The sequence below is a fragment of the Myotis daubentonii genome, chromosome X (genome assembly GCF_963259705.1).
Source record: "Myotis daubentonii chromosome X, mMyoDau2.1, whole genome shotgun sequence".
In the NCBI taxonomy this organism is placed as follows: domain Eukaryota; kingdom Metazoa; phylum Chordata; class Mammalia; order Chiroptera; family Vespertilionidae; genus Myotis; species Myotis daubentonii.
The window spans coordinates 30,802,568-30,828,039 of record NC_081861.1 but is presented as its reverse complement, the minus strand read 5'-3'; the positions used below and the strand labels follow the sequence as shown (position 1 = coordinate 30,828,039).

At 37.0% G+C, this 25,472-nt stretch overlaps 1 protein-coding gene across 5 annotated transcripts in view; it reads right to left on the bottom strand.

Annotated features, from left to right (window-relative positions):
- Nucleotides 1-24,801, bottom strand: part of ZNF280C (zinc finger protein 280C) — a 56,128-nt gene extending 31,327 nt beyond the window's left edge. For 2 of the 5 annotated variants that reach the window (XM_059679866.1, XM_059679869.1), the window contains exons 1-8: nucleotides 24,658-24,801; nucleotides 17,456-17,501; nucleotides 17,292-17,338; nucleotides 10,988-11,134; nucleotides 7,496-7,561; nucleotides 7,262-7,395; nucleotides 4,679-4,793; nucleotides 95-262 (exon numbers count right to left, since the gene is read on the bottom strand). In XM_059679866.1, coding sequence (XP_059535849.1) covers nucleotides 95-262; nucleotides 4,679-4,793; nucleotides 7,262-7,395; nucleotides 7,496-7,561; nucleotides 10,988-11,134; nucleotides 17,292-17,322 — 661 coding nt within the window. In that variant the 5' untranslated portion in view covers nucleotides 17,323-17,338; nucleotides 17,456-17,501; nucleotides 24,658-24,801. Of the gene's footprint in view, nucleotides 1-94; nucleotides 263-4,678; nucleotides 4,794-7,261; nucleotides 7,396-7,495; nucleotides 7,562-10,987; nucleotides 11,135-15,610; nucleotides 15,745-17,291; nucleotides 17,339-17,455; nucleotides 17,502-24,552 lie in introns of those variants that run through there. The other 3 variants (XM_059679867.1, XM_059679870.1, XM_059679868.1) reach the window with 3 other exon arrangements.
- Nucleotides 24,802-25,472: the final 671 nt, after the last annotated feature.

Below are 25,472 nucleotides of genomic sequence, written 5' to 3'. Positions count from 1 at the left end.
AATCTTAAACAACCAGTAATAATAGTTTTAAAATTTATCACAGTTTCTAAAATTTAAATATAATTTCTTTTTTATATGCCACATTCACATTTACCTTTTGATGTCATAATTGAGGAGGATGTCACTGAAGGAGAGCTGTCTAAAGATAATGTAGCACATGAACCTATTTCAGAAACATCATCACTGGTCTTTGGCTTTTTTGGATGAACTCTGTTTGCTATAATACTAGGACGTTTTCTTATAGGCAGAGTTTCACCTACAGCTACAATTTAAATAGTGAAAAAGATATTTGTAAATGCTTTAGTATATAATAGAACATTGCTTAAAAATGCTAATAAAATGATCTTACCTTTAAAATTAAATAAAAGTACTTCAGAGCTAAATTAAAGGTAATATAATTAAATTACCATATCATACAAATGACAATAAAGAATGATAAAAATTTATATGATAAATAGGTACAAAAAATTGCACAGCCAGCCAGCATGGCTCAGTGGTTGAGCATCAACCTATGAACCAGGAGGTCATAGCTTGATTCCCAGCCAGGGCACATGCCTAGGTTGTAGGCTTGATCCCCAGTATGGGGTATGCAGGAGGCAGCCAATCAATGATTTTCTCTCATTGCTGATGTTTCATCTCTCCCTCTCTAGTCCTCTCTAAAATCAAAAAAACATATACATATACATATGCATATATATATATTTGTTAATTCTCAACTGAGGATATTTTCCCATTGATTAGAGTCTAATCTATGTGGTTCTCAACCTTCCTATTGCTGCGACCCTTTAATACAGATCCTCATTTTGTGGTGACCCCCAACCATAAAATTATTTTCGTTGCTACTTCATAACTGTAATTTTGCTACTGTTATGAATCGTAATGTAAATATCTGATATGCTATATGTGTTTTCCGATGGTCGCGACCCACAGGTTGAGAACCGCTGGGAGAGAAACATCAATATGTTTCTCTCACATTGATTGATTGCCTCCTGCATGCACCTCGACCAGGGCCCTGGCTGGGGAGGAGCTTGCAATCAAGGTACATGCCCTGACTGGAATCGAACCCAGGACCCTTCTGTCTACAGGACGACGCTCTATCCACTGAGCCAAACTGACCAGGGCAATAAAAACAGTTTTGTATTTTTAAAGAAATTGCACAAGCAGCTATTACGGAGTACACATATTTAAACTCATGAAATAAACTAATACAAAAAATGCTAAAGATGCTTTCGAATAAAGTGGTAGTATAAAAAAGTCAGACCAAAACAATCCCCAGAAAAAACTTAAACCACAGAGAATACTCTAAGCTCAGTTCCAAATATGAATTTATTTTTAGATGTGTCAATACATTTGAGCTTGTAAGTAAAAACAATTTCTATTCTAAAAATTAGAGAAACGCTTTAAGATACTTAAAAACTTAAGATGTCTAATGGAAAACTCAAGTTGGTTCTTTTCCCACTTAACAAGTTGACAGGTAGTTTAAATAATCTGTTTATTCCCTTTAGTCTAATGGTTCTGTCTTATGGAATATAGTGGGCATGTCATATCACAATTTCTAAAATTTATATATAATTTCTTTTTTATATGCCACATTCATATTTACCTTTTGATGTCATAACTGAGGAGGATGTCACTGAAGGAGAGCTGTCTAAAGATAATGTAGCACATGAATCTCCAGGAATTACTGGAGATTCAGATAAAGAAACCCTTTAACCTTTTTAAAAAGTTAGACTTTTAAATAAAATTTTGTTAAATAGAGATTTCATTGCTAAAAAGTTTTGAGTTTGAAAACCATCACCTTAAAGGCTAACAGATTACGCAATTCAGCGCATTTGCAAGAGAGGTTGGGTTATTTAGGCTATAACCAGATCTAGCAAAAGTCCTTTTGAAAATAACACACAATTGTACTTTGTAATAAAAATTCTAAGACTTCACATTATATTTTAATGTTCCCAACTGTACACTAAAGGAGAAGTAGTAGCATAAATACATTAATGGGTTCCTCTGTCAAATCTGTGTTTCATTCTTTGAGATAACATAGAAATGATTTTTTTACATTTTCAAGCACATAATTACTGACAGCAATACTGCAAACACTTGGGACTGATTTTTTTGTAAACACACTAACATTCTTCTCAGATGTTTAGGTTATTTGAACAACTGATGATTGCTGGTGTTTTGGACTAGGCCACTGATTATCTAGCAGGCTGGATAGCAAAAATATACTTTTATATATAATTTTTTGAAGTATGAGTAAATCTCCAAGTTAAATAAAATTATTTTGAGCTCAATAGTTTTAAATTCTGACTCTTTAACTTATTTATATCTGTTGCTTCTGCCTTGTTCACTATCCTCATTCTGCAAAATCAAATTCAAATCCAAACTTCTCCAAGAACCTTCTATAATCACCCTAGACAGAAGTCCAGTAATCTTTTTTTTCTGGATAGCATATATAAGCATTAATAATTATCATGTTAACAACTGTTTATTGTCAAGTCCTTTAAGACTTTAATGTATTTCTCACTTATCTCATTTGAGCCTCAAAAAAGCTCTGAGATAAGTAGAGCAACAATTAAAATTATATCTCCAAACAACTGATTTCAGGTCTGAAGAATGAATGCATTATGTGAGAAAAACAAAAACATCTATTTTAGTATTATGAGAAAATTAGGTGTAAAGAAGTTAATTATAAAGACCACAAAAATCTTTAGAATAGAGACTGAAACCTCTATCTTCCTAATTAACTATAATCCTATTTACTATTAGGGCAATATTCCAATCCTCATAGCACTACAATTATAGAGAGAGTAGGAGTCACTGTCTTTACCCTCTAGAACAGAGGTTCTTAACCTGTGGGTCGCGACCCCTTTGGGGGTTGAACGACTTTCACAGGGGTCACCTAAGACCATCTGAAAACACATGTATAATTACATATTGTTTTTGTGATTAATCACTATGCTTTAATTATGTTCAATTTGTAACAATGAAAATATATCCTGCATATCAGATATTTGCATTACGATGCATAACAGTAGCAAAATTACAGTTATGAAGTAGCAACAAAAATAATTTTATGGTTGGGGGTCACCACAACATGAGGAACTGTATTAAAAGGTCCCGGCATTAGGAAGGTTGAGAACCACTGCCCTAGAAGCTTCAAGAACTCAAGCTTTTTCTATGAAAAAAGACCATGCTATATAATAGAGTAATATGCAAATAGGCAGAACAACCAAACAATCAAAGTGTAATATGCTAATGATATGCTAAGGCTTCTCAACCACTCGCTATGATGTGCACTGACCACCAGGAGGGAGAAGCTCTGACCCGTAGGTTAGCTTGCTGCTGGGGTCTGCCAGATGGGGACTGAGTGAGATGGGCCAGACATGCCCTGGAGCCCTTCTGCGATCCCTCCCTGGCCCGATTGTGCACCGGTGGTGTTCTTCAGCCTGGCCTGCGCCCTCTAGCAATCCGGGATCCCTTGGGGGGGATGTAGGAGAGCCGGTTTCAGCTCGATCCCACAGGCCACTCCCTTTGGGAGGGCACCAGATGCAGTGCTTGCTCGCCTCTCGCAATCGGGACTGATTAGGCACGAGTCAGCAGCAGGCCCAGTGGGGCCAGAATGAGCGGGAGCAGCAGGTAGGAGCCAGGCAGTGTTGGACTGTGGATTTCAGCCCGATCCCTGCAGGCCACCCAGAGGGACCCCACCCATGCACGAATTCGTGCACCGGGTCTCTAGTGTACTTTATAAAATCAGATTTTAGACAAGTACTTTTTCTCCTCATTTATTTTGGATCTTGGCTATTTTACTAACTATATAAGTGACACCTAGATAGGTGACTATCAAGTCAAGTATTTTTTAGAATGGGAAAATATTTTTTGGTACACATATTACTAAAAATTTCTTACTGTTTTGATTTGGTAAATGCATACTAATTTGTTAAGTAAACAATTTAAACATGCAAAAATTTCCAGTGTACCTCTCTCCATTTAGTGAAATATATCAAATTTGCTAATATAGAAATAGTAATTGATTTGATTATAAGGAATTTTCAACTTGACAAAATCCCTTCAAGTCATACTAGTTTACTTAACAACAACAAAGAACTTTGTTATGGTATACCATCAAAGAATGGTAATTCTTTTTCAATTAGAAATTTTCATTATTCCTTCAATTGAGTATTTACTGAGTACTTATTATGTGCAAATCAATGTTTCTTTAGTACTGCCATTTTATAATACTACTCTATAATCATATTTAACTATCACTTCTACATAATTTATTTGGATAGAAAGACACTAACTAGTCTATGAAGAAATAAATTATAACCACACAATTTTTCTCATATTAATGACCTCCCAAATAATTAATATTTAAAAAATAACCATAGTATTAGGACACCAAGGGACTTCTCTGACTCACAGCCTATGGTGGGTCCAAGTGAGAATGAGCTGAAAGAATACATATTAGTCAACTTAATAAAAAAGAAATGAAATATTCTATTACTAAATACAATTTTAAATAAAACCATCCAAGAAAAGCATCAGAAACTATTAACTTCCATCTTACAATGTATGAAAAACTTAACACAAAGGTATGAGTTTCAAAATAGACATTCATTCTATATGTATATTAATCAGTTCTCTCTTTATTATATTTCTAAAAAGTGATAAGCCAAACCTTCTGTATAAACTTTTGATCCGCCTTGGGATGGTGGTATTGTGTCCTGGGTCAGGTCAAACAGTAAATCAGAAGAATCATCCATTTCAACTTGCGATGAACTCCTTATAAATGACTGTAAAAGTTATAATTATTTTATTTCATAAACATTTATAAAGGTAATTTTAACTGTATGCCACTACCATAAAAATAGCCTTAATGATTCAATGACTAATAAGTTATAAAACACAAAGGTAATTATTACTCTGTCAAATTAGCATCTACTGGATAAAGAATATATGTGAACTCTCTGGATTATTACAATTATTTTTCTGGAAATCTAAAATTAGTTTGAAATAAAAAGTTTAAATTAAAGCAATCACATTATTGGCAAAGTAGAGGTTATATTTTGGTAAACTTTCTGCAAGAAAATTTTGGCAGTATCTATTAAGGGCTTTAAAAATTTCATATCCTTTGATCCAATTATTTCAAATATTCTGCTTTCATGAATTTATGCTAAGGAAATGAAAATATTTAATGGAATATTATTTGTTATAGCAAAAAATCAAAACCTGTATGTCCAACAATGGAGGAATGGTAAAATAAATTTAATGACATATTATCATGCAACATTAACCAATGACAAAGAAAAATGTTTCCAATATAAATTTCATTGAAAAAAGAACAGATATGTGTATAAAATATAATCCTAATTGATTATTATTCTATATACCACACTAACCATTTGCAGAAACAATAGCAAAATACGCTTGCATTCTCTTCTGTTTCTTTTCTACCTCCCATATATGTTACCTTTAAAATGGGAATATAAGAATCTTGAGTGTTTTGTGCTTAAAATTGAGACAGTCAGGTTTTAAGAATCTTACTTTGCTCCTAAGTTTTCTGTTGACATAGGTTTCTTAAGTAATGGAGACAGATATTGAAGTGACCCAAGCCATTCCATTCCTAAACTTTGAGGCATAGCAGGCAGATTTCTGCATTTGAGTCTTAATGTGTATTATATAAAATTAGCAATGACTTTAGACTTAATTGTAACGAAGCACAATATTACTGCAAGATAATTTTTTTCAAAATATCTGCCCTTAGAAATGGAAAATATTCATTAGCAATGGTCCAAAATAGTTCTTCAACAGAAGTTCCTCCAATTACAGTTAATACTTTAAACCCTTTCCTAGGTGATGACTCCAGTCAATTAAGTACCACCATTTCAAAGAGCGGACACATTATTCAACAAATAACATGTTAAAATAATTCTTCAATTGGGAATTACTGGAAATTCAGAAGACCTGTCCATTTATTTAACTATGAAACCTTGGGCAAGTCACTTCTAAGGTTCAAGTTATTCAACTTTCCAACTGAAATGAGAGCCACCAATTATTGTCTATTTAAAATGTACTTGCCTCTTTCACAGTACATGTATTCTACCAAGTAGTTGTCATAACAGTACTAATAAAGACCTAATATTATCTCTTATTGTATAAATAGGTAAGCTTAAGTATGGTTAAGCAAGGTTACCAGTACAACCCAGCTCTGACAAACACCTTGATTGCAGCTTCATGAGACCTTGAAGCAGAGGACCCAGTTAAGCCATGCCATGCCTCCTGACTCACAGAAATCATGAGATAATAAGTGTATATTGCTTTAAACTTCTAAGTCTATGGTACTAGTGTTATGCAACAATAAATAATTAATATATGTGCTTTGTAAGTCTTTCTTTAAAGTAAAAATGGCATTCCATTAAAAAAAAAAAAAGACAACGGGCCCAGCTGGCATGGCTCATCGGTTGAGCATCGACCTATGGATCAGAAGGTCATGGTTCGATTCCCAGTCAGGGCACATGCCTGGGTTGCAGGCTCAGTACCCAGGAGGGGACGTGTAGGAGGCAGCCGAACAATGATTGTCTCTCATCATTGATGTTTCTACCTCTCCCTCTCCCTTCCTCTCTGAAATCAATAAAAATAGCATCGTTTTCAATATTATACCTATCCTATATAATAAAACCCTAATATGCAAAGCGACTGAATGGCAGAATGACCCATCACTATGATGCGCACTGACCACCAGGGGGCAGACGCTCAATGCAGGAGCTGCCCCCTGATGGTCAGTGCACTCCCACAGGGGAGCGCCGCTCAGCCAGAAGCCGGGCTCAGGGCTGGCAAGTGCAGCCATGGTGGTGGGAGCCTCTCCTCTGCAGCAGCACTAAGGACCTCCTGGGGGATGTCCACCTGCCAGCTTAGGCCCACTACCTGGCTTAAGCCAGCAGGTGGACATCCCCCGAGGGGTCCCGGACTGCAAGAGGGCACAGGCCAGCCTGATGGACACTCCCCACTCCCCAGTACACAATGTCGTGCTCTGGGCCTCTAGTTTAAATATAATTACCTGATTTATTAACAGGTTGGATAGTTAGTTCCTACAGTTATTATTTTGAGTATTGGTTGAACTATCATAAAGATGGTGATATTTTCTCATAGTGATTATGCTTCTACCAAAATGGTGACTAGCTATGATTGTCCATAATCCTAACTGGGTATTATAATATCCAATATGTCCCTGAACTAACTGTATATTTTCAGAAATACTTACAGGTTTAGACACATTCTGAATAATAGAGCTTTGTGAAGGTTTAGATTGAGGATGAAATCTAGGTAAGGCAGCCACTGGATTTGATGTTGGGTCTTTGTAGTGTGGACTTGTAGGCTTGAATGCATCAGGAACACCTGTATTTTAAAATTACACAACACGTTGAATATTTTCCTCTACAACAAATTTTGTCAAAATATTTCACTTTAAAATTAATATAATATAATAATACTCTACCTTGATTGAGTACCTCATTCTTTATTGCCTTTGAAGACGAGCTGGAATTACCTCTGTTCAAAATATCTATAAAAATTACAGTTAAACAAATAAAATTAAAATGCACTCAGACACAGAGAACAAATTGGTAGTTGCCAGAGGGGAGGGGGTTTGGGGGACTGGGTAAAAGAGGTGAAAGGATTGAGAAGTACAGATTGGTAGTTACAAAATAGTCCTGGGAATATAAAGGACAGCATAGGAAATCTAGTAAATAATATTGCAGTAACTATGTATGGTGCCATGTGCGTACTGAAAATACTGGGGGGAACAATTTGTAAAGTGTATGATTGTCTAACCACTACACAGGATACCTAAAACCAATACAAAATAATATTGAAAGTAAAATGTAATTTAAAAATAAAAAATAAATTTATTTTAAAACTTATTTGACTTTAATAGATAATAATAGAACAAGGTTGTATATAGACTTAGGTTCCTGTGACTCAAGCCCTCCCCTAATACACATGCCACATTCATACCCCTAAAAGTCTAGAAGTTTCATTATGCTTAAATTGATTGGATTATCTGTACCATTACTCCTGAGTTCTAAAAGGAACATTGTCAGAGACTGCAAAGTAAATTGAACCCAGAATTTACCAGAGTATCTCAAATCTACTACTATACCAGAAGTAAATTTGTGGCTGACATGACCCTCTGGATCAGTTTAACGTTGCTCACTCTTGTATCCATGTGCACCCATAAGTTGTAGGTTATTGAGGAATCAAATGAAAATTTGGAACAGTTGAGATTTGCCTAAAATTGCTAATCAGGAAAAGGTACAAGGCATTAAAAAAAGTCCCAAACTAAATCAAACTAAAAAGGTTTTGCATAACAAATGAAATCATCAACAAAATGAAAAGATAACCTACTGAATGGGAAAAAATATTCTCCAATGATACATCAGATAAGGGGTTACTATGCAAAATTTATAAAGAACTCATGCAACTCACCCTGACCAGTTTTTCTCAGGGGTTAGAGCGCCAGCCTTTAGACCTAGGGGTCTCGGGTTCGATTCCCAGTCAAGGGCATGTACCTCGGTTGCAGGTTCCCCAGCCCTGGTAGGGGCGCATGTGGGAGGCAACCGATAGATGTGTTTTTCTCACATCGGTCGGTCTCTCTCTCTCTCTCTCTCTCTCTCTCTCTCTCTCTCTCTTCCTCCTTCTTCTCCTCCTCCCTCCTTCCACTCTCTCTAAAAATCAATGGAAAAAATATCCTCAGGTGAGAATTAAAAAAACAAACTCATACAACTTAACACCAAGAAAACAATCCAATTAAAAAATGGGCAGAGGAACTGAATAAATCTTCTCAAAAGAGGACATACAGATGGCCAAGACATATGAAAAGAAGCTCATGGTCACTAATCATCAGAGAAATACAAATTAAAACCACCTCACACCAGCAGAAGGACTATCATCCATAAATCAACAAACAAGTTTTGGTGAGGATGTGTAGGAAAGGGAACCCTCATGCTCTGTCAGTGCAAATGCAAATTGGTGAAACCACTATGGAAAACAGTGTGGAATTTTTCTCAAAAAATTAAAAATGGAACTGCCTTATGACCCAGTGATTCCACTTCTGGGTCTTAAAAAATCTGAAACATTAAATTGAAAGAATATATGCAACCTTACGTTCATTGCAACATTACTTACAATAGCCAAGATATAGAAGCAACCCAAGTGCCCATCAATATATGAACGGATAAAAAAGGCTGTGGAACAGCTCTGACCAGTGTCACTCAGTGGTTAGAACATTGGCCCTTGCACCAAAGGGTCTTGGATTCAATTCCCGGTCAAGGGCACGTACCTGGCTTGCAGGTTTCATCCCTGGCCCTAGTTGGAGCAGGTGCGGGAGGCAATAATCAATGTGTCTCTCATGCATCAATGTTTCTCTCTTCGCCTCTCTTCCCTCCCTCCCTTCCACACTCTCTAAAAACCAATGGGGAAAAAAATCCTCAGGTGAGGATTAACAAGACAAAACAAAAAGGCTGTGGTACATATATACAATGAAATATTACTTGGCCATAAAAAAAGAATGATGTGTGAGAGAGACACATTGATAGGTTGGCTCCTGAACGTAAGGTGTCCCGACTGGGGCCAAAGAGTGAATCTGCAATCCAGGTACATGCCCTCGACCAGGAATTGAACCTACTACCCTTCGGTGTGCAGACCAGTGCTCTAACCATTGATAACACTGGCCAGGGCCATGCCTAGTTCATTTTATACTTAAAGTGGCACTCTACTAGCGCCTTTCAATTTGCCACAAGAAATAAATTTGAGAATTAAATAAATTAGTCTACCTCTGATGAAACTAAATAGAAGTACTATTCTAAGTTTAGAATCAAGAGAAGAACTAGGCTTTCAGAAAATAAAAACTTGTCTCTCAACCATACTATTATGCATTGCCATGGTAAGTAAGAAAATACTGGCATGCTGGCTACATTCTTTTGTAAATTCTCCTTGCTTAAAAAAGTAACTATAATGAGAAAGAATCTGTTTCCTCTTTCTCCCTTGATAGTCAGTATGTTGTTCCCCTACACTTTACACATTATTGGACATTTAAAGAAATGTCATCAATATCTTCTCTTTAACATTATAACAATGATAAGTCTAATTACTGTGAATGAAATCTAATAATCCACCATGGTACTGGTCACATTCTGCTAGAAAGGTATGAGGATTAAGTGTGCTGACTACCTGTATCATCCAAGTACATAGGCTGAAGACCATGCCCTCCTCCTTCATGAATATAATCAGGAGTTGCTGGAAGATGGCTGTGCTCAGAAGCTACAGTCCATGTTGATACACAGACCAGAGATTGTATAATCATGCAGTGTCTGTTCATTTTGTAGCCATGAATCAAGATGACACTGTGATATGAGAACCCTCTCAGAGACTAACACAAACTTATTTAGTATTCTGATATTTTAAACAAAGCAGTCCAAACACTTCCTTTTCTAGGTACATTTGGGCTTTAGGGGGGAAAAGAAAAATTAACAAAAAAAAACACAGGTAAATAGGCTACTTGGTTCCACTAAAAATTATGATTTCCAATCTCAGAAGGCTTACAATACTATTAGGTACAAGTCCCAACCACATTCTCCCTCTGATTCTCACAAATTCTTAATGACCTCTATGCTCGTTCTTACCTTATAGAGCAGTGGTTCTCAACCTGTGGGTCGCGACCCCTTTGGTGGTCGAACGACCTTTTCACAGGGGTCCCCTAAGACCTTCCTGCATATCAGATATTTACATTACGATTCATAACAGTAGCAACATTACAGTTATGAAGTAGCAAAGAAAATAATTTTATGGTTGGGTCACAACATGAGGAACTGTATTTAAAGGGCCAGAAGGTTGAGAACCACTGTTATAGAGTAACAAGGACATATAAGACAGCACACAGGTTTTTCCATTAGAAACATCTTAGAAAACTTTACCGAAAGTAAATGCTTACTTGAAATGGCTGGTTTTGAACTTGATATCTCTCCAACAAAGATCAGCTCATCATCATCCTCATCCTGCTTTTCTTCTACTTTCTTCTGCCATGGTTCCAGTTCTTCTTCTTCACATTCCATAAAGAGTTCTGCCATTTTTGAATTATCTAATTTTCAAAAGGAGAGAAGCAAATCTTATTTTAAAAATACTTTTTGCAACACAAAGTATGATATTTAACGTGTACTTTGATAATCCTAATAGCAATTACTGAATTGATATTTGTAATCAGTAAATAGTAGCAAAATTAAGAAACTTGAAATTCAATCTCTAATATCTGAATTAGTAAAATTATGCTAGTTAGATAAATAATGGATGACAATAGCTATTTACAGTGGCCAACAGATTTTAGGAACATTCAAATCCAATCAAACTGAGTTTTAGTTTTATAACTAGAATATGAGTATATCTATGAAAAGGACTGTCTGTACCTATTATCTTAACCCCCACCAAACTCCTACATTAACAAAAAGGGAGATAAGCAAAGAATAAGAGGCAACAGGTGGGAGATATAATAGAAAAACTGGACCAGATTGAGGGATACTAGGCACAGAGCAAAGCAGGAATGTGGTGCTACAATGAAAATAGAGAATACTAAGCAAGGCTTATTCCATCTTAGAATAGATCTAGATATTTCTCACATGAAGAAACTAAGCAAAGAGCATGAATACCACCAAGCTACAAGTGCTGACAGAGCAAGTGATCATTTTGGTGCCTTATTCTTAATAAGGATGTACAACTAATGATCATCAGAACTATGTCTAAAACTTCCAATGTGAAAGATAAAAACAATAAAACAGAATAAAGTATCTCAAAGGAAACTGAGACAATATATATGGCAGGAAAAAAATTAGAGAGAATATAATTAACATTTTTAGAGAGATAAGACAAGAAAGCTATTACAAGTAACATTCAGAAAACAAAAAGATTATAATAATATAGCCAAAATGCAGTAAAAAATCAAATGCCAAAGTTGAGTAAACATCCCATAAGTGGAACTAAAATATATATACAGGGGTGAGCAAAAGTGGGATTACAGTTGTTTGTATGGAAAATAACATAATAAATAGTAATACAAGAATAAACTATTCTGTGTACTCACAACTGTAAACCTATTTTGCCCACCGTGTGTGTTGGCAAATCAATTTCAAAGTTACAACTCACCTAATAATAGCTCCAGAAAAAGGGGAAAAAAGGAAAAAGGAGAGGGAATATAATCAAATGAAAAAATACAAGATAATTTCCCAGTTCTTAAGGATATAAATCTCCAGATAGAAAGGGTTCACCAGCATCTAGCTAGCATAATAATTAAGAAAAGAAACATACAATTGAGGGACATATTGTGAATTTTCAGAATGCTGGAGATAAGGGAATATTGTGACATCTGAGAGAATGAAAGTGGAAAGAGAGAAGTTAGAATACTGTTTTCACAAGTCTTAGTAAAAATAAATTTCAATTTAGAATTGTATAACCAGCCAAGATTTTCATTAAGTATAAGGTACATATTTTCATCAAGAATAAAGGCAAGAAACATTAGACAAAATTTATCCCCATTCATCTGTTCTTCTTAGAATGAACCCACCAATATATGACACTTAAGAAGGAGGAGCCGTGGCCAGGTGGCTCAGTTGGCTGGAGCATTGTCCATACTCCAAAAAGATTTATGTTCAATTCCCAGTTGGTGCGCTTACTGGAGCAATCGATGGATGTTTCTCATTTCTCACATCAATGTTTCTCTCTCTTTCTCTCTCTCTAAAATAAATATATCAGCCCTGACCGGCTTGGCTCAGTGGACAGAGCATCGTCCTGTGGACTGAAGAGTCCCAAGTTCGATCCTGATCAAGGGCATGTACCTTGGTTGCAGGCATATCCCCAGTAGGGGTTGTGCAAGAGGCAGCTGATTGATGTTTCTCATTGATGTTTCTAACTCTCTATCCCTCTCCCTTCCTTTCTGTAAAAAATCAATAAAATATATTTTAAAAAATAAATAAAATAAACATATCCTTGGATGAAAATTTAAAAAAGAAAAAGGGCCTGGCTGGCGTGGCTCAGTGGTTGAGCATCAACCTATGAACCAGGAGGTCACAGTTTGATTCTGGGTCAGGGCACATGTTTGGGTTGCAGGGTTAATCTCCATTGTGGGGTGTGCAAGGGGTAGCCGATCAATGATTCTCTCTCATCATTGATGTTTCTGTCTCTCTCTCCCTCTCCCTTTCTCTCTGAAATCAATAAAAATATATTTTTTTAAAAAAAGAAAAGAAAAAGGAGGAAGACCAGGATGCAGAAAACACGATATTTAACACAGTACAAAGACAAAAGGAAGTCCCAGGACAATAGCTGTTCAACAGGTCTAGAGAGTAACCAGGCAATGTAGAGCAGGAGAACATTACTCCCAGGAGGAATATCTCCAGGAGAAAACACACACACACACACACACACACACACACACACACACACACACTTAAATTGATAGATTACAAGTTTTACCATGTAGAAAGTTGAGTTAAGAGGCTACAGAAGGGTGTGAGATGACTTGGCTAGAGACCTTAACTAAATTTAGCAAATTTTAAAAAATAAAAAATTTAAATTGATGGCTATATTTTTTAAAACAGAAAAAAGTAAATGTATCTATAACATATAATACCATAGTACTATGCTCACCAAGGAACAAATTTAGTAAAGTCATCATAGTAGAAACATCAAATAGGATTTAACCAAAAATTGAGCTATAACTACAATGGGAGATGCTTGGAGGGAAGGATAATATAAGAAACCTAAAATCTTCATAGTACTTAATAGGAAATCATTAGATAATGACAAAAACTTATGACTCAAGAGACAACATTATGTATATGTGTGCTTTAAAATTTTATAAATATGGAAGTGATGATTAGAAAAACAGCTAAACTAATAATAGCGGGTGCCTTGAAAAAAACATAGGAGTATACAGACCCAAAACACATGCATGTGCACAACCCTTTCTCTTGTTCTTTTACATCCTTCAGAAACAATGGTTATTAAATTTATAACGTTCAGATTATCTGCCTTTTTAAAACTATGCATGTACTAGTATTGTTCTGGTTTAAAAAGTTTTGAAGGAATAATTAATATAACGGCAATATGGATGGATAGAAAGGGTGCTAGATATGTGGAGTGAGACGTGGATAGGGAACAACTAAACAATAAAATTAAAACAAAACAAAATAATTCCAGAGTTCTGGTTTAGACAATGATATCTTTTTTTAAATACAATTATATATATACTTCATCTTTAAATGCAGTAATTTCTAAAGGTAATATTACTATGTTAAAATAATGTCATTTCTACTTTTAACTCAAAATTAAAAGGTACTATGTAGCTCTGGCTGGTACTCTCAGTAGTCAGAGTATTGACCCAAGCACCAAAGGGTTGTGGGTTTGGTTCCAGGTCAAAAGAAGGTACCTGGGTTGTAAGTTCGATCCAGGTTGGGGTGCATGCGGGAGGCAGCCAATCAATGTTTCTTTCTCTTTCTATGCCCCCACACACACCCTCCCTCCCTCCCTCCCTCTCACTCTCTAAAAATTCAATGGAAAAAATATCCTCAGGTGAGAATTAACAACAATAAAAAAAGGTGCTATGTAAATATGATTTGGGGAGTGCATATAAAAGAAACACCTTAACGTATTGGTGTTATTTTTTAAAATCTTTAATATAATTTCCCCTTTTATACAGGTATGCCAAAATCATTTCTTGGCATAAAGTTACTTCATGGTTAGTAGTCCACCTACCATAAAAGAAAACAAACAAACAAAAAAAACCTTCCCACCCTCCAAAATATAACCAATTTTATGAACTGATCCCATTCCTTTCTAAACTATACTTTAAAAAAAATATATACATATACATGCAGAATGCTCTAAGCCATGAACAACATAAACTGATGAACAAAAACAGATCCAGAGACAGAGAAGTATCGATCAGACCCTGAAACCTCAGAGGGAAGGTAGGGGAGGGTGGGGGTAAGGGGGAGAGATCAACCAAAGGACTTGTATGCAAGCATATAGGCCTAACCAATGGACACAGACAACAGGGGGGTGAGGGCATGAGTCGGGGGGAATAGGGGGCAACGTGGGGATAAGGACACATATGTAATAACTTAATACAATTTTTTTTTAAAAAAATAATGCTCTAAGTCAAGCATGTGAAACTCGTGGCTGGCGACCGGCTGCGAGTTTCACACGCTTGCTCTAAGTAAAATTAAAAAGTAATTCATGCCCTAACCAGTTTGGCTCAGTGGATAGAGTGTCGGCCTGCGGACTGAAAGGTCCCAGGTTCGATTCCGGTCAAGGGCATGCACCTTGGTTGTGGGCACATTCCCAGTGGGGGGTGTGCAGGAGGCAGCTGACCCGATGTTTCTCTCTCATTGATGTTTCTAACTCTCTATCCCTTCCTCTCTGTAAAAAATAAATAAAATATATTTTTAAAAAAGTAATTCATTGTTTAGCATTTGCACATTCTGAATACTTTGAAAATATAATCCTCATTTTGTCCCTTGAAGCCCTCATTTGTACTGCTTCTTCCATCTATAATATCCTTCCTCCTTACCTTAGACTGTCCACATTATTTAAGTATAGTAGACAGAGCATGAACTTGACATCAAATTGAATAATTCAAATCTTCATTGCACCACTTCTAATCATATGACTGGAGAAATTGCTTGGATCTGTTTCCTCACTTCTTTTTTTAAAAAAATATATTTTATTGATTTTTTACAGAGAGGAAGAGAGAGGGATAGAGAGTCAGAAACATCAATGAGAGAGAAACATCGATCAGCTGCCTCCTGCACACCCCCCACTGGGGATGTGCCCACAACCAAGGCACATGCTCTTGACAGGAATCGAACCCGGGACCCCTGAGTTCGCAGGCCGACGCTCCATCCACTGAGCCAAACCGGCTAGGGCCCTCACTTCTAATAATGGTATAATATCAACCTAATTGAAGTGGTAAGGTAAATTTATGAAAATGTCATATAAAGTGCCTAACTTCACGCATATATTCAACAAAATATTAATTCCCTGCCCCTTCCCAACTCTTGGTTCAATTAAAATTTCCTCAATAAACCATTAAACCTTGTTTTTCTTCTGCCTCTTACTACATTGAAAGTATATTCCATGCAATTTAAAATTTACCATACATGATCTCAAACTGCTCACTATTAATGTGCCTGAACTATACATGTCTTACTCAAAAGTAAGCTCCTTGACAGTGAAGAACACATTTTCTTCTTCCTTTGTATTTCCTCTCACACACAGTAGTCTACTGGATATACACTAGGCACTTAACATATGATAATTTACAGGCTAAGAAACTAAGCAAAGTCAGGCAGTGCTATCTTTCACAAAACAGATCCAGAGACACTGAAACATGCAACAGACTGCCATATTTCAGAGGGAAGGGGAGAGGAGGGAAGAGATTAATCAAATAACTTATATGCATAGCCCATGGACAAACAGTGTGGGGAGGGCCTGGGGAAGGGTTGGGTAAGGGACAACTGTAATACTTTCAACAATAAAGATTAAGAAAAATTAAAAAATGAGGGAGACTCATGTATACTGATAATAAATCATTTGCATCCATGTTTATAGATCTCCCTCATTGTTTTAACTAGGTACTGCCACTGTCAATATATTTCAAGGTATGCTGGAACCGGTTTGGCTCAGTGGATAGAGCGTCGGCCTGCGGACTGAAGGGTCCCAGGTTCGATTCCGGTCGGGGGCCTGTATCTGGGTTGCGGGCACATCCCCAGTGGGAGATATGCAGGAGGCAGCTGATCGATGTTTCTCTCTCATCGATGTTTCTAACTCTCTATCTCTCTCTTCCTTCTTCTCTGTAAGAAATCAATAAAATATATATTAAAAAAAATATATATATATATATTTCAAGGTATATTGTTGAGTAAAATTATTAAAAGGAAAAAAATTATTTAAAGGCATATAAAGTATGATTTTATTTAGAAATAATTTAGTTTGCCTATATATATAAAAAGTTTGATTATGTATACCAAACCGATATCAGTAATTATCTCTGGAAATGAAGAAACATTTAATTTCTAGTTTACTAACATTTTTATGGTATATTATTCTTTTTTACTATGAGTATGTATTATTATAATAAATGTGTTTTTTTAAACTGTGTCCACCTATACTTTTCTTACCTTTTCTCATGGAGCAAGGTTATAAGTAAGAAAGTCACGCATACTAGTATCACTTGCAGCAGCAATACTTACTTTTTGGTTGAAAAGGTTTATTGTCATCCATCAAGTTGTAGAGTCACCTAAGCACCAATATATAACAACGATCAATTTTATGAGTCACTTTAACACCAAATATTGAAACATAAAATTGGGATTCAGAAATCTTTGGGTCTGATTTTGATCTCAAACAAACTCACCATGTGACTCCAGACAAGGCAGTAAGTTAGGTGTTAATTTTCTGACCTATAAAATAAACATGCCTGCTATTAGGGTGGATTTGTTAAATTAGATGTACACACATTTAATATTTTTCTCCTATGGAAAGCTTACCTTTTGAGTTTGATGTGTTTGATATACACACATGCTACTTACTTTCCATATTTGGTTCATTTCAGAATGAATGCAAATTTAGTAAATAGAATGCTGAATGTACAAAGCATTTATTACTTGAAGAAATTTAATGAATTATTAAATTACAAATAATCTATGAAAGGTACCCTTTTATAAAAATGAATAATCACCCTTCAATATGTTTTATTAAATGTGAATTTTGAAATGCTAAGTGACATTAATTTTTAACTGTTACTTGTTCTTCATATCATAAATAAATGTAATTATTATACAAAAGCATGTTCAAATAAATTTTTAGTTTACTTTTTTTGTTTCTTATCAATGATGACTAAAAGGAACAGGAAAGTAACTGGATAAATTTCATCATAGATTGATTTAAAAAATTACTCATTGCCTTCTGTGCTCAAGGTAATGTGCTGAGTTCTAGAAAAATAATTAAGATGAATAATCATAGCCTTGCCTTCAAAAGTTTACAAACTTATATGTCTATGATTCTTTAGGCTTTTATAAAAGGTGGTACATTAAACATTATCAAAATTTTTGCTTTCTTTGAAACAGGAATTTGTGTTCAGAATTTTCATGCTCATAACATATTTTACATATAAAACAAACATACTTAAACTATTTCAGTTATAAAATAAAAAAGTAAAAAAAATAGACATCAGAAATCTGACTATTAGGATAAACAGCTAATTGAGCCTTCACATTTGTCTTTATCTGCAGACTGCAAAAGCAAGCTTTCCTAGTTTTTCCAATTCCAAATTTAACCTGAACTAGACCAAAGGGGAAATAAACTAATTTAACTCCAGAAGAAGTTACTGCTATAAAAGTTTGAATTACTGATACAAGAATCTCTAGTGATTCAGTACATAAGTAAATTTCCATAATTCTGAGGTTTGACTATTAAATCTCTTCAACTCATTATTTGGATAGTTACCACTTGTCCTGCAACTAGAATTAAGGTAATGCATATGTCAAGTAGATAAATACATGACAATTCTTGCTCAGCATGAAGGACCTACTATAATGCCAAGAATACAGAATATTTTTAAGAATCACAACTGCACAGCCCATGAGACTCATAAAGAACTCTTTTATTAGATGATCATATAAAATATCTATTGACACAAATATCTTAAAATTAGTACTAAATGTACAAATAGTATATATAAACATGTCCTATCTACTGCCTATGATTATGGAGATGGCTTTTGGGGCCTATAGCAGCCACCAAGGAGTCTCAATTAATACATTCACAAACACTCTAAAAAGTCAGAAATACTCAGGTGCCATTTAGAACCACAACTTCAGCCTAAAGCTGTGCTATCCAATAAGATAGCTGAACCTTCTAAAACTATCACCACGAAAAAACTCTTAAGTCATCAATTCAGAGTTTTGGTTCCAAGGCAAGGAATTCTGTGGGAGATCTGTTAGAGAAATGCAGCAAAATGTGCAGTGAAAAACCTTGGTGCTCCTATAATAGCAACTCCAGAGGGTGTCTAGGTTATGCAACTCAGAGTTGGCATTAAAATAGGCTGAAGAGTAAAAAGGCCTCTCCATTCCAGCTGTTGACTCAGAGATACTATGCCCATGTTTAGTATACTGTTCCTATGGGGGTGGGTGGGGGATGAATCTCAAGTAAATGACTTCCAAGTAACTGACAAACAACTCTTGGAACACAACCATTCAGTTTTTGGAGACTGCCTTTAAGTAGGTGCAATTACTATTTAGATAGTTTTTGTTTTCAGATTTAAATATTTAAAATTCAACACTCTTTTTAAGAGTTAATTCTACAAAAAAATTCTAAAACAATGGATTAAAATAGTTCAAAAGGTACTATTTTAATCTATGGATTGCATGGAATAGTTCAAAAAGTACATTATGTGTATTTATCACAAGGAAGATACTTAACACTTTGACAGTTCCTCACAAAATTAAACATAAAGTTACCATATGACTCAGCAGTTCCAATCTTGGCAAGAGAGAATTGAAAACATATGTCCATACAAAAATTTGTACACAAATATTCATAGCAGCATTATTGATAATGACCAAAAAGTGAAAACAACCCAAATGCCTGATTGATGAATAGATAAACAAAATGTGACATACCTATACAATGAAATAATACTCAGTTATAGAAAGGAAGTACTGATACATACTATGATATGAATAGATCTTGAGAACATTTTAGTAAGTGAAAGAATCCAGTCAACCTGTGATCCCACTTCTAGGAATATATCCCAAGAAACCAGAAACACCAATCAGAAAGGATATATGCACCCCTATGTTCATAGCAGCACAATTCACCATAGCTAAGATCTGGAAACAGCCTAAGTGCCCATCAGTAGATGAATGGATTAGAAAACTGTGGCACATCTACATGATGGAATACTATGCTACTCTAAAAAGGAAGGAACTCTTATCATTTGCAATGGCATGGATGGAACTGGAGAGCATTATGCTAAGTGAAATAAGCCAGTCAATGAAGGAAAAATACCACATGATCTCACTCATTCATGGATAATAGAGACCATTATAAACTTTTGAACAATAATAGATACAGAGGCAGAGCTGCCTCAAACAGATTGTCAAACTGCAGCGGGAAGGCCGGGGAGGGTTGGGGGGCAGGAGGGAGGGGGGTAAGAGATCAACCTAAGGACTTGTATGCATGCATATAAGCATAACCAGTGGACATAAGACACTGGGGGATAGGGGAGGCTAGGGGACTGTCAAGGGCGGGGGGGGGGAAGGACACATATGTAATACCCTTTGTAATACTTTAAGCAATAAAAAAAAGCCTAAAAAAAAAGAAGCCAGTCAAAAAGACCACATATTGTGTTTTCATGTATATGAAATGTCCAGAAATAGCCAAGTCATAAAGACAGAAAGTAGAATAGTGGTTGCTTAGGTCTGGGAGGGCTGGGGGGAGATGGGGTGTGACTCTGAATGGGTATGGAATTTCTTTTGGGGGTGATGAAAATATTCTAGCCTGGCTGGCGTGGCTCAGGGGTTGAGCCTTGACCAGGAGGTTACGGTTCAATTCCTGGTCTCCTGGTCAGGGCATGTGGGGCATGTGGAGGCAGCCGATCAATGATTCTCTCTCATCATTGATGTTTCTATCTGTCTCTGTCTCTCCCTTCCTCTCTGAAATCCATAAAAAATATATATTTTTTAAAAGTAGTGGCCATCTAAAAAATATTCTAAAATTGATTGTGGTGGTGTTTGCTCAACACTGTGAATATACTAAAACCAATGAATTGTACACTTCAAATGGGCGAATTGTATGTTATATGAATGATCTCAATAAATCTGTTAAAAATAAACACACATCACATCACATCACATCACATCACATCTTCTCTATTCATTTATCTGCCCATAGATGCTTAGATTGTTTCCACGTAATGGTTATTGTAAATAATGCTGCAATAAACATGGGGTGTGTGTGTAGTTATCTTTACAAGTTAATGTTTTTGTTCCCTTCGGATAAATACCCAGAAGTAAAATTACTGGATCCTATCAGTGTTCATGCTTTTGTCTGTATTTACTACTGCACTGTCATCAAGTACTGTAACTTTAATTGATGCTGACTAATAAAAGATCAGAGGGAGAGAGTATTTAAATAACACATTTAGCTATAGAAATGAAGGTAATGAAAAGGTTCAAATAGAACAATCTTGCTATTGTTTAGATAGATATGAATTATAGATATGAAAAACTAAAAAGTAGGCAGTGACTTTGTTTCATAAAAATATATTATTCATTCAATGTATTAACATTGATTCAAATAGCATTGCTTTTTTAGTTTTATTTAATTATTTGCTTTTTAATATATGAAAATCTATTACTACTCTGTTTTCACCATCAAAACTTACGATCTTGTTCTTTCCTTCTTGCCTTTGTATAAAGCCAAAAGAGAGACAGTGGCTACTTTGACAACCTTAAAGCAGACTACAGAAATGTCCCCAACAGCATGACCTTTGCAACCAAAGCCAGCGAACAGAACATCATTTTCCTCAATAAATTTCAAACAATCATCATTGGGTACAAAGACTGTGATTTTGGGGGGGCCATATTTAATCAGCTGGACCCTGACACACATCTTAGAGGGGCATATTTTATCCACTAGGGGAAATGTCAAGTAAAAAGCTGCAGTACAATGATGAGAACACTGGACATGGGCTGAATAAATGAGTGTGAATTTGGAGTCTGCCACTTTCTGGTCGCCAAACCTACAGAATGCTTAATTAACCTCGTTGAGCTTAGTTTTTCTGAAAATGGAAACAGTAATACCTATTGAGAAGATAAAATAAAGCACATGAAAAATTATTGTGTAGTACTTTGCACTAAAAAGAAAACAAATTCTAGTTCATGTAAAGAACTGTTAAAATACTGTCACAAATAAAGAACACCAGACCCTTCAGTTCAAGGGCTGATGTTCTAACCACTAGGCCCACCAGCCAGGAATAAACACACATTTTTTTAAAATATATTTTATTGATTTTTTTACAGAGAGGAAGGGAGAGAGATAGAGAGTTAGAAACATCGATGAGAGAGAAACATCGATCAGCTGCCTCCTGCACATCTCCCACTGGGGATATGCCCGCAACCCAGGTACATGCCCTTGACCGGAATCGAACCTGGGACCCCTCAGTCCGCAGGCCGATGCTCTATCCACTGAGCCAAACCGGTTTCGGCTAAACACACATTTTTGATACAAATTACTGAGTAAACCATCTTCTTGAGTCATTATTTAAAACAACCTGCCTATAACCAAATATATTTAAGTCCCTCTTGATGTAGGAAGACAGAAAAAATATTCAGTTATATATTTAATGAATGTCATAAATATTTCTGAAATTTGAAGTTACTTTTGAAATGAAAAATATTTTCAATATAAATTTCCAATATCCTATCTGTCATGAAAACTATGGATTTCTTTTTATTTACAAAAAAAATTATTCATTTAGGTATCTCCCCTTTTCTATCAGCAACATATTTTTGGATGGCTCTATATGTCCTCCTGAATAAATAGAACAAATCAGAGAGAAGAGGAGGTACAGAATTATATATTCCTTTCCCCTTACTCATCTCTTCAACTAAAAAAAAAAAAGTTGATGCTGAATAATAAAACACTGGGCTGAAGAAAATGGGATTAGACTAGAAAACTTAACTGAGGAAAATAGGTTGGAATTTGGAGCCTTTCAATATCAAAACTTTTCTCAATGGACTATTCTCCAACTTTTCAACATGCTTGGAAATAATAACAATATTATTTAAATACTAAAAAGTTGAAAAGATGTGAAGTATTAAAAATAAAAATTCATGCTGGGACCGGTTTGGCTCAGTGGATAGAGCGTGGGCCTGCGGACTGAAAGGTGCCAGGTTGGATTCCGGTCAAGGGCATGTACCTTGGTTGCGGGCACATCCCCAGTGGGGAGTGTGCAGGAGCCAGCTGATCGATGTTTCTAACTCTCTCTCTCCTTTCCTCTCTGTAAAAAATCAATAAAATATATTAAAAAAATAAAAATTCAAAGGAAAGGGGAATTGAAAATATTTCTTTTTTGGAGGGGGGTGAGCCTTCTTGTTTATTCTTTTTAACCACTTCACTGCAATGAAAAGCGGGGCATGATACAGTACATTGAACACTGGCTGAAGAGTTAGAAGATCTAGGTTTAAGAACCAGATATATAAATTCCTACCCATTATGACTTCTGTAAAGTCTTCTACTTGAGGCTGTTTCCTCACCTTCCAAATAGTTCTAGCAATACCTCAAAATGGATAATAATCCATGAAATACACAAATGCAGAATACTATTTTAGTGGAACCTGTACCAATGTTATAACATCAAGGGCATATAACCCTAACTGAATTTCATAAGCAAACCAGTACCTTCATAGGTTCAGTAAAATTTACCCTAAAGGAGACAATTTGAGTTTTCACAGTAACCCCCAAAGCGGGACATCTCATAAATGCTAAGAGAAGACTTTTGTAGTTTAAAGCATTATTTCTTGGTTTCAATTCTATATTTAATGGCACTAAAAGACACTAAAACTCACAGACCAAAAACTGAAAACAAAAGGCGAAATTTAAGTCCACACATTAAAAATAAAAACAACGAAAAAATCTTTGCAAACAAAGAGAATCCCTTGAAGATTTCCTGTGCTCGCAGAAGCTGGTACACTTAACATTTTATTCTCATTTCTCCTCATAAAAACTTGAGGTAAGTTCAAAGGAACTCCCTCCGCGTCTAGAGAAGGATAAAAAATCTCAGAATGAGATAATTTTTTCCATTAAAGTAAAACCTGCAAAGCTCATTGTTAAAAAAAAAAAAAAATGTGTCTCTAACTCCACGTTTCTTCCCCGGGCTGTTCTCTAGACAATAACGGAATGGAGCACGATTTCTATGAGGAGGAGCGAAGTCCCTTTGGCAAGAAAAAGGGTGTGAGCACTCGGCGACCAGTAATCTGGGTGGGGGAAACCTACTCGTAAAGGATGGGCCCCAGGGCCTCTGAAGCCTCGAAGTTCGGAACCTTCTCTCCTCCCTTTTAGAGACTCAGGGGTAGGCGGGTCTCATCAGACATCGACAAGAAAGGTACAAAAGACCGAAGGGAGTTGTCTCCAGAAAGAAAAGCCAAAACCTGTCTGGGGACCGACAGCCACGCACAGGCCGCAGACGATAAAGAGGCCGTGGCGGTAAACCGCGCGCCCACGGCCTGAGCTGCCCGCCAAACCCCACCGCTGAACAGCTACCTTCCCGAGATCCCTCCCCCGCCAGCGATGGCGCAAGATGGTGGCCCACCCGGCACCGCGCCACCGCGCCACCCCGCGTTCCCCTCCTCCGCGCGCCCTGGACTATCCGCGCGCCCTGGACTATCCGCGCGCCCTGGACTATCCTGGACTCGCGCCGCATCCAGACCCTCAACCTCCCTTCCTCACCGACTGGCCACCGACGCCGCCCTCAGACCCAGGCGGCGGTCTTCGCCGCGAGCGACAGCCTCCGCCCGCTCCCCTGAGGCGAAGGCGGGGGTGGCGGACACTTACCGCGAGCAGAACAGGTCGGCCAGACTGGGACTCTAAGGAGGAGGAGAAAGGGAAGGAGGAAAAAGGAGGAGCGCGAAAAAACTGGGCGGCGGCTACTGCCACAGCAGCCGCCCCCCCGCCTCTCAGCGCCGAATGAGCTGCCCAGACCGCGGTGGCGGTATATAACTACGCGCGCGCTGCCTCATGGGTAGTAGGCAGCTCCTCCGTCTCCGGGCCCCAGCTCCTGCCCTTTCTCCGGTCCCGCTCCTGCTCCCTCTCTAGCCCCCGTACATCCGGGCTTCTATGATACTTTACTAACCGATTTGGGGGGTGGGCTCGTACGTGTGCACGGCCTTATACAATCTGGAACGCAGCGCCGCTTTGACATGCGCGGTGGGCTGCGCGGGTCGCTGGCTGCAGGCAGCGAGCCAGGGCGAGATACTGAACGCTGAGGCACTTTCCTCCGCGATCCTGCTGTGCAACCCGGGTAGCAGTTCCAAAATTCGGGCTGCCCACAGTATCTAAGCACACGAAAACGTGAATTTTAGATCCTCCCTGTGTGTAAGAGATAGAGACACCATTTTAAAAAAATACTATAGCCGACCGGTGAAGACCTAACCTTGGTGAATGAAATGAATAAAAATCAGGTTAAATTCACTGAATTTGTTTTAAACATATGGTTTTGCTTGCACGTTATTCCTGTCATATAGATGTCTATAATAGTCATTAAAATGTTAAGGGCCCTAGCTGGTTTGCTCAGTGGAGAGAACGTAGGCCTGCGGACTGAGAGGGTCCCTGGTGGAGTGCCGGAGGCAGCCGATCAATGAGTCTCTCTC